The 16,147-nt window shown below is 41.7% G+C and overlaps 2 protein-coding genes across 2 annotated transcripts; both read left to right on the plus strand.

The window, feature by feature from the left end:
• The first annotated feature begins 236 nt into the window (after positions 1-236).
• Positions 237-5,963, plus strand: selenoo1 (selenoprotein O1). The gene is made up of 9 exons (XM_008411636.2): positions 237-939; positions 1,518-1,721; positions 1,807-1,984; positions 2,306-2,436; positions 2,890-3,167; positions 3,245-3,413; positions 4,231-4,416; positions 4,654-4,810; positions 4,900-5,963. The coding sequence occupies exons 1-9, from the start codon at positions 386-388 to the stop codon at positions 5,131-5,133; spliced, it is 2,091 nt and encodes a 696-aa protein (XP_008409858.2). The 5' UTR covers positions 237-385; the 3' UTR covers positions 5,134-5,963.
• A 1,831-nt stretch (positions 5,964-7,794) lies between these two features.
• Positions 7,795-14,921, plus strand: mapk12a (mitogen-activated protein kinase 12a). The gene is made up of 12 exons (XM_008411637.2): positions 7,795-8,072; positions 8,801-8,930; positions 9,656-9,714; positions 9,836-9,947; positions 10,042-10,071; positions 10,152-10,199; positions 11,568-11,682; positions 12,207-12,278; positions 12,403-12,482; positions 12,766-12,844; positions 12,964-13,137; positions 13,292-14,921. The coding sequence occupies exons 1-12, from the start codon at positions 7,954-7,956 to the stop codon at positions 13,357-13,359; spliced, it is 1,086 nt and encodes a 361-aa protein (XP_008409859.1). The 5' UTR covers positions 7,795-7,953; the 3' UTR covers positions 13,360-14,921.
• Positions 14,922-16,147: the final 1,226 nt, after the last annotated feature.

The following is a 16,147-nucleotide window of genomic DNA, read 5'->3' on the forward strand; positions in this document are numbered from 1 at the left end:
TTATGTTTTTATTTATTTATTTATTTCCCCATGTCCCCTATGGGGCTCCGTACCAAGCAGTAATCACGCAACGAGTTTTCCGAAAATACGGTACAGTAAAATCGGTCGTTTAAAAATTCCATTCTCACGAATGAAAATCGATCATTTACAGCTTTAAGACATGTATTATGTTAAATAATAAAGATCTTTAATAAACGCTCGTCCCCTGTTATGGTTCTCCCCACCTTAGAGTTCCGCCTTTGCTGTTTCAAGTCGGGCATTTGAAGGTGCAACAACACGAGGGCTCCCAAACATCCGCTGTCGCTCCCAGGATTATGAAAGCATGATTAGCCTAAACAGTTCAGACTGCGCCACAGGACACTAACAGACTGATGGCCTGATTTGCATGGCTTATTTAGGACCCCGGCTGGGAGTGTCGCGCATCTTCCTGCCCCATGTGACGGTCTTCAGAGTCCTCTGCACAGTCAGGATGGACGAAATGGGTCTGGCAGTGGGTCGCTCCTCTTTGGAACGACTCGACTTTGATAACGTCGCCCTTAAGAAACTTCCCCTGGACCCGTCCGACGAGCCTGGGGTCCGAATGGTGAAAGGAGCGTGTTTCTCTCGAGTTATCCCTGAGCCGCTGAACAGCCCTCGGTTCGTGGCCGTTTCGGGCAAAGCCCTGGCGCTGCTGGGGCTCGACGGAGAAGAGGTTATGAACGATCCTCTCGGACCCGAGTACCTGAGCGGGTCCAAAGTCATGCCTGGATCTGAGCCCGCGGCTCACTGCTACTGCGGTCACCAGTTCGGACAGTTTGCCGGGCAGCTGGGGGACGGGGCCGCCTGCTACCTTGGAGAGGTGAAGGCTCCACCGGGACAAAATCCAGAGTTGCTCCGGGAAAATCCGAGCGGGCGGTGGGAGATTCAGGTGAAAGGAGCGGGACTGACCCCATATTCCAGGTAACGACAAAGTTCGTCTTCGTCGTTTTTATGGCTTTACTCGTTGAGTGAAAGGAAAGTAATTGAAAGTTTTCAACATTTTCTTTTATTTACAAAAAAAGTGTGCTGTGAGCCCTTTCAAGTTTGTTGAATCAACGTTTGATTAAAACATGGCTAACTGTATACATCCTGAAGATTTCTTTTTTTTTTCACATTCGTCATCTTTGCAAAGAAATAAAAACGAACTCATTGAGATTAGACAACATTTTTCACCTCATACAATAGACCATGGTCCAGAATCACAATCTGGGCTATGATATGGTGTGATATGATTTATCACACCATATGACTATGGTGTGATAAACAACCATTTCATTTCAGCAATTGCCATATGGTAGAAATAAATGAAATGCACCGAGATTAAATGACATACAAGTTGTCTTTATTTACTACTTGGGTGACTTCAGATTCAGAAGGCAGTTGGTTGCACTTTTACTGACAGCTACCAGAGTAAATGTTACTGAAAATAATGATTGTTTTCCAAACTACTTTGTGTTCGTCTGTCATCTAAAATTGACATGGAAGTACATCCCCCACAGGAAAGCTGATGGCCGAAAAGTCCTGCGATCCAGTATAAGAGAATTCCTTTGCAGTGAGGCGATGTTCTTCCTCGGTATCCCCACCACCAGAGCCGGCTCCGTGGTCACCTCCGACAGCAAGGTCATCAGGGACGTCCACTACAGCGGGAATCCCTGTTACGAGAAATGCTCAGTGGTCCTCCGCATCGCTCCCACCTTCCTTAGGTGTGCACTGACTTTCCTGTGTCATATTTCACAGATGTATGACATCATCCTGACGCTTTCGCTGAGTCTTCCTTTTTCTGCACAGGTTCGGTTCCTTTGAGATCTTCAAACCGGCTGACGAGTTCACGGGGCGTCAGGGTCCCAGTTACGGACGGGAAGAGATCCGAGGTCAGATGTTGGATTATGTCATTGAAATGTTTTACCCTGAAATCCAGCGGGATCATCCAGACCGGGTGGAGAGAAACGTGGCTTTCTTTAGAGAGGTAAGAGTTTACGGTAACTTGTTGTAAACATGCTGATTTCAGGTGGTGAAGGATGGTTTATTGGCACGTAAAAACTAAGTTAGCTGGAAGGTTCTGCTTTAGTTGGGATGTACCGCAATATTGTTCCAGAATTACATTTGGCGTTTATTTTGTTGAACTGGTTCACTGCCCTGTCTGCTTTACTTAACAAGTATTTAGCTTCATTCATGTGTCTTGAGTTGTTCATACCTGCTTAACATGAGGTCACATTATGTCTAAAACCTGTGTTTTTAAGTTTTTCATTCATCTGGAGATATCTTCCTCTTGTCTCTCTAATTTTAGGTGATGTCCCGTACGGCTCGACTCGTGGCTCAGTGGCAGTGTGTTGGATTCTGTCACGGAGTTCTGAACACCGACAATATGAGTGTTTTGGGACTCACTTTGGACTACGGTCCGTACGGCTTCATGGACAGGTTAGGTTGTGATGTTTATGTGGAACGATTGACTTTATGGTTTTTTAGGAAATCGCATAATGGGCTGTTGAGACATGTATGCACATATTAACAATTGGATGCACAGAGGTCTGGGTATATTGTTGGTTTTTGCTCATTGGCAGTGGCTGACAATTATATACACAAGCCCCACTAATATTTGAATTAATATGGTTAAAAGGAACAAACCACTCGCTTTTTGTCCCCATAAACAAGCTTCTGACTTTACTGTCAGTATATGAAACTCTAGAGCTAATCTAAAGAAATAAACCTTAATGTTTTAGTTCATAAACTTTCAGTTGTCCTTTCCTCTTACTTCTAAAGTGGCACCGTCTGTGCTATGTGATTCATTGTAAGGCTATCACTAAAAACGAATAAATAAGCAACCTTGGTGAGTCTGCATAGGTTGGTAAAAACCTTCCACATCCGTTTCAGGTTCGATCCAGATTTCGTTTGCAACGCGTCGGACAACTCTGGCCGATATTCGTACAAGGCCCAGCCGGCTATCTGCAGGTGGAACCTGGTGAAGCTGGCAGAGGCCCTGGCTCCGGAGTTGCCACCAGATCGAGCAAAGGCTGTGATAGACGAATACCTGGATCAGTTCAACCGCTTCTACCTGGAGAACATGAGGAAGAAACTGGGTTTGCTGAGAAAGGAGGAGCCCGAGGACGAGATCCTGATCACTGAGCTGCTGCGCACAATGCACGACACAGGTCGGAGTGCAGCGTGGGATGATTGCACTAAATCAAACGAGTGTTGATTGACTCATTTTCCATTTCTTTTCTTGCAGGTGCTGACTTCACGAACACCTTCCGTAACTTAGCTCAGATTTCCTGTCCGTCAGAGGGAGAAACGGAGCGAGATGAGGAGATCGTAAGGAAAGCCTCAGAACTCCTCCTGGAGCAGTGCGCTTCTTTAGAGGAGCTGAAGTCAGCCAACACACCCACAATGGATCCACGGTGAGATGCAAAGATAATAGATATATAAAAATAAAAAAAAAGTCATGTTCAGCAGAACTGTGTACATTTTGAGATGAATATGTGTAGCTGATTAAAACTAAAGGTTTGGGGAAAACAGTTTTTGCTTGTCAAAAGATGGTTCTCGTGTTTTCCTATGCGACAACATAGGAAAAGACATTATCAATCACATACATTATCAATAAATTTTGATTTGAAATTCATTCATTACATTTAGCAAGGATGGCAATACGCCCTGTTTAAAATGTGATTGAGAAAAATGATACATTTTGTAAAAGAATTGTAAAATTATTCTAAATGCTAATTATGCAAAAAAATAAATTGCATATGATTTCAGAGTCTTTTGACAGAATTCAAGATAGTTAATCTGTGAGCTGTAACATGGAGGTGCCGTTGTCTCTTAGCTTTACTATTTAGGCATAGTTGTCATATCCAGTATTCCACAGATCTGATTAAAATGCATAAGTACTGGTTTTATAATTATCTATGCGTTTACTAAATTTGATGTAATTCACATTTCTGACTCAAGAGGGCAGTGGTGATGTATTTATGTTTTGTCGGAATACTCACTTAATTTTTCATCAGGACTTTGCATCTACCAATACCGCCAAAGGTTCTGATGTTTAATGATGATGATGTCACTTTGTTAGACCGGCCAATAAACTGACCTGACCTGAACCTTGTAGAGAACCTATGATTTTTGTTCGGATGGTTATTGCCTATAACACAGTCCCGCTTTCTTTCTGTACATCAGACTCTCTGCCCTGTTACGACTCATTTTTATCTGTTTGGTTGATAGTGAACTGTCAATGCTGCTGTCCATGGCTCAGAGCAACCCGGCTCTGTTTGAGATGATCTCAGACAGGGCGACCATCGCGAGGCAGCTGGACAGAATGAGCAAACTGAAGGTCCTGCTGGAGACGAGCCAGGACGAGCTGAGGGCCAGGCAGGCTCAGGAGTGGACCTCCTGGATCGCCCTCTACAGGTGAGACGCTTCACCTGAGAGAGGCTCGACAGGAAAAAGGCTTGCTGTGAGAAAGAGGCCGCGCAAGGGCAGAGTGGGGGAGTTTTTTGTTTTTTGTTGTTTTTTTTTCTCGTGGCTAGTGATGGGTGGAAGTCTGACTGATAAAGGGAGCGGACAGACAGGGAGGAAATGTTGTTTCCAGGCGGACAGCATCCCATTACTGCAACTGAGTGTTTCCGCCTTATCGTCCCTCCACAGGAAACGTCTGGCTCGCGAGCTGGAGGGTCAGAGCGACGTGCAGGCCGTGCAGGAGGAGAGGGCGAGCGTGATGGACGGCACCAACCCTCGCGTAGTGCTCAGAAACTACATTGCCCAGAATGCAATAGAGGCTGCTGAGAGTGGGGACTTCTCTGAGGTCAGGAGTCGTTTTCCACGACCTGGCGTGACTTTAGAATGCTGCACATTTCTTCAACGTCTCTCTGTCATCAATTTGTTGTGCTGCAGGTCCGACGGGTCCTCAAGGTCCTGGAGAAACCGTTTTCTTCTCAGCCAGGGCTGGAGCTTCCTGCTTGGGTGGGTTCGCACAGGAGGACTGAACAGGGGGAGAGGGATGAAGGAGAGGAGCCACAGCAGGGGACCTCCTCCTCCTCATCATCATCAACAGCCATGAGCCCTTTGCCGTACGACAGCAAGCCCCCAGCATGGGCACGCCAAATCTGCGTCACCTGATCTTCATAAGCGCTTCCTTAATTGCTGTCCTGCCTAAAAGGACAAGAAAGTTGGAAAGTGTTGATCACTGACTTTTACCCTTTTTTTTCATCCCCCCCTCCTCTTTATCTCACTGTCCAACTTTCTTTTCAGCTTTGGCAAGGCAGCAGTGAGGGAGTTAAGAGAAGTGGCTCTTCACAGATTAGCATGATGACACAAAACAGACGGGAGGATGGGAGGTGACTCTGTTCTTCCATTGCCTAAGATTTCCAAATTTAAACAGTTTGGGATTTATTTTTAGACATTCATCAATGCAGATGACAAAAGCGGCGTCAAGTCAAGTCTTGGCTCTGAATGTAATGTGCAAGGTTGCAGGAGGAACAGGTTTACAGAAACCCAGCTTGGCTCTCCTCCAGCCCGTCTGCTCAGTGTCACTTCTGTTATTTATGATGATTCAGGCAACAAGTCCCGCATTGACCTGCCTGCCTCTGACAGACTGTGGGGTTGTCACTTCCAGAATGTACCAAATATTATGAGGACTGTGTAAGATTAAAAAGGAGTGATTGCAGTTGAGAGAAATGCTAAAATCTCCGCACACACAAACGCGCACAATAAGTTCAGTAGATGCTTTTTCTTGTCCTCCTCACTGTGATCGCGCCTCTCTCAGAGGTTCAGACCATCGTTTTCTTTTATTATTCTATATTTACAGGTAGGTTTGAATTAGGAATGACTAATCTGGATGTGTCTGCTCGGGTTGAAAATGTGTTTTTATAAAAATAATGCAATTGCTGTAACTTTCAGGTAAATATATATGATTGTAACCTTTTCTGTTTTTTCTATTAAACAGACCTTTTAGCAGACCGTGTTGTTAATTTTAGATTTTTACTTTGAATTGAACTTTTTTCTTCTCTTACATTTCATTGTAGTTTATGAAAAGTGTGACATGAATATGGATTCTCCCTCTTAATCTGATGCCCCTAAATAAAATCCAGGACAGCCAGTTGTCTTTGCCAGTCACCCGAGCGTTAAAGGTGCCACAGAGCCACGTTAAATCCCAAACCCCCAATAAGAGCATGTGGTAAAATATGAAATTTAATGCTAGTGAAAGTGTTATTTTTGATATGTCAAACCAAGCAGAACATTTGGATACATATTCCTGTATCTAAAAATGATTAAATAACTTTATCATTTTATTACAAAGCAAATGAATGATGGTGATATATTGAAACAACTGCCATGCATGCATTTCTTTGTTTAAAGCCTGTTGCATATTCTGGTTACTTCCCATCTGTGGCCACCTTACTGACGATGTAGTAAGCAGAACTTGATTACTGCATACAATGAAATCTCTCTCTTGAAAAAGCCCGGGGTGGGGAAAACGGTTCAAGCTTTCTGTGAGCATCAGGAAATTTAAAGCAGTTTTAAATGCACAGTAAAACAGCTGAATGTTCCTGTAAGCAGCGTTTTATAGCACTCTACTCAGTTGGATCGATACTCGTTCAGTTAGGGATACAGTGGGTTTGTTTATAAATGAATCACTTTTTAAGAGTTTATCGAGTAATTTCACATTTGTATTATTTCTATTTCGTTTTCTCATCCTGTTTTAAATTATATTTTGATATTTGTGTGTGTGCGTGGGTGTGTGTGTGTGTGTAAATATGGATCAGGGTTTGTTTCAAGTTTGGAACCGGTACAACCACAAACCTACCAAAGCAAAAACAAACATCTACGCTGACATGCCAGCAAAGGACAAGCAGTCAAGAATCCCTTTGAAACTTTTGGGGAGCTGCAGAGTATCAGTAGATGGCTACTAGCTGGGCTTGAACTGGCTTTTGATGAAAACTGCCAAGAAGAAAGTGGTTGTGTATTGGGAAAACACAACGGGACAAAGCAAACATGAAGAAGACGCTCTGGTCAGATATGTCCACGTTTAGCTTTATGGCCTGCATGCAAACTGTCATATGTGACAGAGAACCAGCGCTGCGCAAAACACAACATCCAAACATGGTGTTGGCAGCATCAGGACGTGGGGTTGCTTTTCTTCATTGGGGACCGGGAGGAGATGAATACACCCAAAATCAGTTGGAAGAAACCCCAAAACCTTTAGTCTGGACTGGATATTTGCCTTCCAGGACCAGAAGGAATCATTTCTGTCATGTCGCATAAATATGTGCTAGAAATGTCAATGTCCAGAACTAAAAGCTGATACTTTATGCCACTTAAATGCAAAGGCATGTAACATGTTTCAGATGGATGAAACAAACTCCAGTAATGTTATTTGTGATGTAATATTTTGTGTTGGAAGCATCCAGCTAGATACTTTGAAGTTTGTAGCTGTGACAAAATGTAAAAGAAGAGTGAAAGATTTTTTATTTTTTTTTGCAAGGCAGTGTAAATAGTTACTCTTTTGTTGGCAGACTAAGCTGACAATACACAACCTCGTGAAAAGGATTCCAGTTCCTTCTATTTCTGGTTGCGTGTCAGTGATGGATCTCTTTACGGCCTCGGTTTGGGCCTCTGTGTCGTTCATGTCCCAGCACGTCTTCAAATAACTACTGACTGACTGTACTCACGCACCCAGGAATTCTATTTAAAGCCGCCTCTTTTTTTTTTTCTTCTAGTTTCCAACTAACACTGTTTTTCACCTTTAATTATTGACCTCCCGCAGAAGTCGGGAGTGGCTTTTTTTTTTTTTTTTTTTTGGCGACCTCAGGGTGCGCCCTGAACTGTGCTGCGCAGTGAGCGCATAGGTGGAATCTGGGACAATGACTGCGTAGCTCCGGAAGAGACAAAGGGATCAGAGGGGAAGGTGTTTGAGATACACGTCTCAACTGATACTTATCACGCATCATGGCAAGGCGGGTCAGACCTGGCTTTTACCGACAAGAAATAAACAAAAGCGTCTGGGAAGTACCGGACCGGTACCGCGACCTGATTCAGGTGGGGACCGGAGCGTACGGAACTGTGTGGTAAGTGAACTCCGGCGAAGTGGAAGAAGATATTTTATTATAAGGCGGCCTGGCGCACTCAGGCAGGGGGGAGATGCGTGGCTTTCAAACAAAGAGCGAACAGATGGTGCCGTCCGAGCAGACAGTCTGTGTTAAAGCCAAACAAAAGAAAAAGTGTCCACGCTTGGTTAAACACACGCTGTTTCACTTCCTCATACGATGATGAAGACGCGCTCGCCGACACCTCCGCAGGAGCCGTTCTGACAACACTTAGAAACCAGCGGGGGGGAGGGGGTGCAATCTGCTGGAACAGGAGCAGAGCATCGGTGGGTGAAATGTTTTCTTGTGATCAGTGAAGTTTACAGCAGCGATGGGAAGAGCCGCCGCCTTTCGTGCACAGTTCGGTGCGTCTCACAGCGTGGGGGCCCCTTTATCAATGATTGCAACTTGCGTGGGCGGCACCGAACCGCTCCGCCCGAATCGCCGAATACGACTTGATGACACCTGATCGAGTCTGGAAAAGCTGCGAAGGAAAGTTAAAAAAAAAAAACAAAATAGGTGGATGACAGGCAGGAGCGCGCGCAGGTGCGACGGGGTTAAATTTTTTTTTTTTTTTTTTTAAATCATTTTTTGCTACACGCCGTCTTGTTCCCGTATCACAGCAAAGTTCCTACTCGGCTGCTGTTTCCTCATACTGGCAGCGCTGCAGGCGGTCAGGTGATGTTGTTGTGCTGCGCTTCTTCCTGCAGCTCAGCGCTGGACTCCAGGACGGGAACCAGAGTGGCCATCAAGAAGCTCTACAGACCCTTCCAGTCTGAGGTGTTCGCCAAGCGGGCCTTCAGGGAGCTGAAGCTTCTCAAACATATGAAGCACGAAAATGTGAGACACGACATCACTCTTTCCTCTTCATTGCTTTTTTTTTTTTAAACCTTTTATTTCAGCTGATTTTTGTAAGTGTGAGTTTCAGGTGATGAAAGTACCAGAAAAATTAGAATATCACACATGAAATGATAAAAAATAATACTTTTGAAACTGAAATGTTAAGTTATTGAGTTAATGTTTGAACCGACACCCTCCACATGAAGGGCAAGCCACAAAAAGTCACTACTAAAGAAGCTGTTCAAAGAGGGTTGTATCCAAGCATGCTGAAGGAAAGTTTACAGGAAGGAAAAAGTGTGGTAGTTGAGAATCATTTAATAATTTTGTGGAGATTCACATGGTGTGGACTGGGGTGGTCACCGAAAGCCTGTCGGTGACTGTCTGCTGGATAACCTTAGCAGTCTCCCTCATTATGTACACACCATAATATAAGAGCGTCTGTTCTTATGAAGGATATTAATGGTCTTATTTAGTTAATCTTCCGTAAAACATTAAAACATCACATACGCATCACTTTTGACAGAAATAATGGTTAAAACACTTTTTTTAAATATATATATTAGTTGCATATTCCAATTTTTGGAGATACGACTGGTCAGTTTCATTTATGCAGAATTAAAAACTGAGATCAGTGGCTGGTCGGCTCTCATCATTGCAGACACTTACTGATATCTGTTTAGCACAATGAATTAACCCAGTGTGTGGTATCTTCTGCTCTCGTGCAGGTCATTGGCCTTCTAGATGTGTTTACTGCAGACCTTTCTTTGGACCGATTCAAAGATTTGTAAGCATTCGTTTATGGCCTCTCATCCTGGCACCGTCATAGAAATGCAGACGTCTTTGGTCATGTACTAAAGTGTGCTGTCAAAATCTGACCCGGTCACAACCTGCTCTTCCCTTTCAAGCTGTCTGGTGATGCCGTTCATGGGAACTGACCTGGGGAAGCTGATGAAGAAGACCAAACTATCGGAAGAAAAAATCCAGTGCTTGGTTTATCAGACTCTGAAAGGACTCAAGGTCTGATACGGTTCACACAGGCTGTTTGTTGTTCTTTTTTTTTTTTTAGTGTTTCAGCGGACTGAATTAATGCTCTTATTTCTCTTTCTTTCAGTACATCCATTCTGCTGGTATAATTCACAGGGTGGGTTTGTTACCTACTACGACAGAGACTTTCTTTCCTCCGAGCTGCTAATTTATGGCTTTTAATGTAAACACTTTCAGGATCTCAAACCAGGAAATCTTGTCGTCAACCAAGACTGCGAGCTCAAGGTACAGCTCTCTGCATCACACTGTGGTTTAAACAAATCCTCCCCATCGCTTACGTTTGACAGATTTGTTGGCACCCTCATGATGATTTGAACAAAATGCAAAACCAACTGTTGTTGCAGGAAAAAAAAAAAGATCTTGCAATGAAATAATTGCAAAGAAAATCTGACCTTTTCCTTGAGAACAGTCATTTACTGGAGAAAACACCATTTAGTTGTTTAAAAATAATCATAAGTGACACAATGGCTGTTTCCATAGAAATCTCCTCTGGACTCTTCATTTCTTTACCACGCTCTCTTTAGTTTAGCTTAACTCGTGTTCTTTTTAAGATTTAGGTGTTGTGAACTGAAACCGCTGGTTTGCAGCATTTCTCTGACATATTTTAGATTGTTATTGTTCTGAAAAGCTCAGGTTTAGTTACTTGGTTTTTATTTCAAATGTCCTGATCTTGTTGTATAGAGTTCATGCTGCCATGCACTCTAACGATGTTCTCAGGACCTTTGGAAGAGAAACAGACCCCATCGGTTCTCCACTGTGCTTAACGCTGAGCAGAAGGTGCTTTCCAACATATCTATATTTCATACCAGACGTCCTGGAAAACTCAACCTTGGGTTTGTCGGACGAAGCCGTGCCAGAAAGGTTTAGCAAACCCTAAGCTGGATGAGGACAAAAGTAAATACTTGTAGTTACAGTTAAGTTTTGGTTGCACAAATTTATCCATCAATTGTTGCTTTTGACGGTAGAAAAGGGCAAGTAGCTGTGTATGAAAATCATGACAAATCTCCTCCACTTGAAGAGCATTTTCTCACCTCTGGGTCCAACATCCCGCATGCTTTATACGTTTCTCTGTTGCCACAGAGCTGATCTAAAGATATTTGTTCAGCAGCAAGTTTCAGCAAAACTTTACTGCCTTGCTATTGAGGTGACGGAAATGGGATTCTGTTGCATCATGTCGTATTTCTACGCTAAAAACTAGAATGTCTGACTCCTACTAACTAGAACTTCAAAGAAAATCTCTAAGGTAAAATCGATAAATAACAATGACTTTTAGAGGGCTGTGATGGTTTTGCTGATCTTTACATGAGTTGTAGTCCAGAACATAAATACACTCAAATTAGAGGCAGCAATTCTAACATTTTTTCATAAAGTCCTCCCCGCTCCCCCAACACAAAGATCAATTGAGATTAAAAATCTAATTTACAATAGGACTAGTCAGGACACCGTCTGTTACTGTTTGTACTGCTGTAAAAGATTAATTTACCATTAAGCCTTTTAACACATTCCTACCTGACGGTGCCCAAATCTGCAGCTGTGTTTTATGATACCCAGCTCACGTAATTCTTCAATTGTCTGCATTTATTGTCCTGATAGATCTTGGACTTTGGCTTAGCTCGGCAGGCGGACACTGAGATGACAGGCTACGTGGTGACCCGATGGTACAGAGCCCCGGAGGTCATCCTCAACTGGATGCACTACACACAGACGGGTAAATCTGTGGAGAAAGGTCCCGATACTGGCCTTTCTCATCAGTGTGTTGTTCTCATCAGCAAAAAAAACAATGCTTCTTTTGTTTCAAAGTTTGGCATGTACTCGGGTTTTTTATGTGCGAATCTTCTGCTTTCTCAGGGTTTCTGCTGTCACAAGACATTAGCATTTTGGTTTTTTCTGTGAAAAAAGTTTTAAAAAGTCTGAACTTGGAGAAAATATTTACTGTATGAAAAAAAGACTCATGGTTATTATTTTATAAGTCTTCAGTTTGTGATTGGTGACAGTGAGTTTAGAGTTTAGGCCATCATTCTGCTGTCGCTGCGATTTAGAAATCAGAACATACTAGAAGTTCAGAAGTCTCAGAAAACCAAATCATGACACAGTTTATCCACTAGGTGGAGCTGCCTTAACAGCCAGCACTGCAAATCTTCTTTCAAATACATTTCATGTCAAGTTGCTGATCAATGACCTTCGATTTTATCATGCTATGTCTTTATTGGTGCTGCTTTGTCTTTTCCACAGTGGATATTTGGTCTGTGGGCTGCATCATGGCAGAGATGCTGCAAGGAAAACCCCTTTTTAAAGGCAGTGACCGTATCCTTTTTTTTTTTTTTAAACCAATCTCATTCTCAGGGTTTATGTTTTCTTTTATTTTCAGGATCAACTTGTACTCATCTGCTTTTTTTTTCTGGTTTAGAACCTTAACATTTCTCCTTAGACCTAGATCAGCTGAATCAGATCATGAAGGTCACAGGAACGCCAAGTCAAGAATTCATATCAAAACTAGACTCCGAGGATGTGAGTTCAGATTTTAAAAAATGAGACTTTATAACTATGTGATGTATCAGATGTGTTTGGAATACATATAAGTTTATCCTGAGATTATCAAATACTTTCTCTTTAACCCCCGCCATACTGTTTAAATGTCTACTTGCTGCCAGCAGGAGCATGGACGTTGAATGATTTTGCAACAAACATCATCAGTGAATTAAAAACACCGATGCCAACTTTTCTCTGCCTATGTATAGGGCACATTATCATGTATATGTGTGAACTAATGTCATTAAGTATTTGCTTTTAGGCTAAAAGTTACCTCAAAAGTCTCCAAAAAATAGAGAAGAAAGATCTTAAGACATTGTTTCCATCTGCTAGTTCCCAAGGTACAGTTTTCTTATTTGTATATTAAACATATTTTGTTAAGCTTCGTTTTTGTTGTTGTTTCTGTTCTTGTTTTTAGCCGTTTCTGCATTCTTCCTTTCTTTTTTTTTTTTTTTTCTAGCCCTGGCGGTGCTGGAGCGCATGCTTCTGCTAGATCCTGAGGAAAGAGTGACAGCTGTGGAGGCTCTGTCGTTGCCTTACTTTGCTGTATTTCGAGAACCGGCAGAGGAGACTGAGGCTCAGCCGTACGACAACTCGCATGAAGACAAGGAGTTGACTTTGGACCAGTGGAAACGTAAGGATGAAGCCCCATCACTGATCAATACTTTAGGAGGCCGATAAAATCAGCATCGAGGATGTAATTTCAGACCGATGGAGGGGGATGTGGGGTGTTCTACGTGACCTATGATGCTTTGCTGAATATATTTCTGCTGTGCTTCTTTCTGCAGGTTGTGCCTTCACAGAGATCTTGAGCTTCCAGCGTACGTTGTTGGATGCAAAGGAAACGCCACTTTAAAGACGAGTGAACTACAGCTGAGGACCAAAACAAACTAATTCTGAACAAAGAGGACTTTTTGATTAATACAGGCCTGCTGCAGATGCAGATTTTAGGATTTTCTACAGTAATTTGTTAAAGCGACGCCTTCAAGCTTGTCACTCCTACACAGCCCCGTGTTGTCGTTGCCCTAACCAACAGCTCTGAAGTGTTTTGAGATGTCAGAAGGCGTCTTCAGTTCAGACTAGTGGGAATTTAAGGAACATCTCCTCTTCAACGACAAGGAAACACCTGCACCTGAGTCTGGAGGAAATCTTTGAGTTTCTGTACAAACGGTTGCCATTTTCAAGCATTCCTTTCCGTTTAACTTGTTCTTGATAGCTAAGTGTATCAAACGTTTTCAGACATATCTGGTACTATTCATTTCCTTCTTTCTGCTCCATCTCAAAAGGTTACTTATGATTTCTTTTTTTTTTTTTGTAATTTGACACGAGCAAAAACCTTTCTGGTTACTAAAGCAGAGCAATTTTTGCATTGCTGTTTTAAAAGGCCACATCACCAGCAGCATGTCCAACACTGAAGTAAAGATACTTACAAAAACTTTTACAAATTAAAGGTTATTTTAAAAAAAACATAAAGGTATTATTATTATTATTATTATTCTTTTTTGCATTGAGTTATAGATTTAACAATCTTAAAACAAATTATACATTTTTAACTTAGTGTTTTTTTAATATGGACAATGTGGCTCACTCATTCAGAGATGAATGGAGGCTCTTTAGAATATAATTTAAGGTTTTATTTTGCCTTTCTTTTGGTTAAAAAAACACAAAAAGAGCATTTTAAATTTGTTTTGGTATTAAATGGTCACAAAACCAGGTTTATCTGGTTAAACCTGAACTGAATTTGATCACTGACGTTGGATGTATTAAGAGTTTGGGATTTGTGAAATTCCTTCATGAGCAAAAAAGGGGATTCTTGGTTTTCATGAAAATGCTGAAGTCATTCTTGTAAAAATGAATACATTGTATTTCCTTAAATGTCTCATAAGATATGCAATAAGATAGTTTTTAGTTTGTTTTTTTCGTGTTTTTTGCAGAAAGAGATTTGTTAGGTTGTTAATGGGGGTCAGTAGGGGGGCTCTCACCATTCCTGCAGAAATCTCCTCTGCATTGAACTATTTGGCTACTTTATGATATACACTGATCAGTCATGCATTACCACTAAACTAGGCAGCATTATTTCCATGTTAACTTTATTTGTTTTGTTTTTATTTCATTAAACTATCCAGAACATAACAAATATAAGAATTAATTTGAGTAACCACATTTTAATATTTAATATTTTTACCATTTTAGTTTTATATAACTTCTCCATGAGCAATGGGTTTTTCCAATATATTTTGAAACAAACGATTAGATTTATTTTTTATTTTTTAAACCTGTGCATTTGTATGAGGGGTCTTCTTGTTTCTACCAGGTGCCTTACAGATAGTAACAGAACACAAGTAGTGCTGAGCAGAACAAGAATTTTCTCACCAGGTTATGCGCAATAATCCCCCTATTGATTAAAGAAAAAAAAAACAAAAGTGGAGAAAAAAAACCCCATTCCTGATTCTGTTGTTTTTGTGAAACAGTTACACAAGACACATTATCTGTAGAAATTGGTTAATCAATACTAAACTCTGTTCAGCACGTTCAGTGACGACATATTGAACTTTGAGTCAGCTGGATATTGTAGCTCTTGACGTTTATTACTAGCAACACACGACGGATTTACAGTTTTCCTGCTTGCACTTTTGTAGTTGTATGTCTTTAAACTGTGTAGACAAAATTAATTAAAGAACATTGAGCAAAATAAGAAAATGATGTCATTTTTGTATAATTTTCTTCAAAGAAAACATGGATTCGTAGTTGTCACTGAAGACCACCAATACGTTTTATTGCAAAGCCATGGAATTTTCATTTGATTTGTAGCTTATTAAACATTGTTGAACTAAACAATATTATTCTGACACGTATCTAAGCTTAAGTGAAGGTAACACTAGGTGGCAGCATCAAGACGAGCAAGATCCTGTTCACTCCAGGAATTCTCAAAGTTCTTAATCCGTCTCGTTTCAGATTGAAATATCTTGACAAAGACGGATTTTCTTCCATGTAAGTTTACCCTTGTACTGAAAAAGGCCAAAGAATGAGTCTCAAGAGATTCCACTGGTTCTTTGACTTTTCTTTCTGGTCCCACTATCGTCTCAAGCCCCTGATTTATTATTTTTTTTATCTAAATGTCAGCAAGATAATTGCGTGACTAAAATATTGATAACAATAGCCATTACACTTACAAAGCATTTGCATGCCAGTCCTGGCCCTGTGAGCATCAGAGCGTATACTTGTGTTCATCTCTTTGTGTCCGGTTTTATTTTTCTATTTTGTGTGATTAAATTGGTCAGAGATGAACTGCCATGGCAGCTGTTGCAGTGATTTATCGTACTCCAGGCACCCCTGACAACTTCGTGTTCCCCCCCCCCCTGCTGAATATGATTGATGATCTAAAAAAAAAAGCGAATGTTTAAACATTCTTGCCGAATGCGTGTTTGCTTTGAGATTCTGCTCATTCTTCTGCGCAATTCTCCACTGCTGGGTGTTGAATTTAGCAGTCTTGTCTGAAGTGACCTCCAGGGCCTTGATCCCCAGAGATGGCTCCCCAGTGGACGAGCTTCCTTCCTCGGGGTGAGCATTTCCAAATCAGACCCGTGGCTGTTGTGTCCTCGCTCCACACACACACACACACACACACACACACACACACACAC

Source organism: Poecilia reticulata, linkage group LG6 (genome assembly GCF_000633615.1).
Source record: "Poecilia reticulata strain Guanapo linkage group LG6, Guppy_female_1.0+MT, whole genome shotgun sequence".
In the NCBI taxonomy this organism is placed as follows: Eukaryota; Metazoa; Chordata; class Actinopteri; order Cyprinodontiformes; family Poeciliidae; genus Poecilia; species Poecilia reticulata.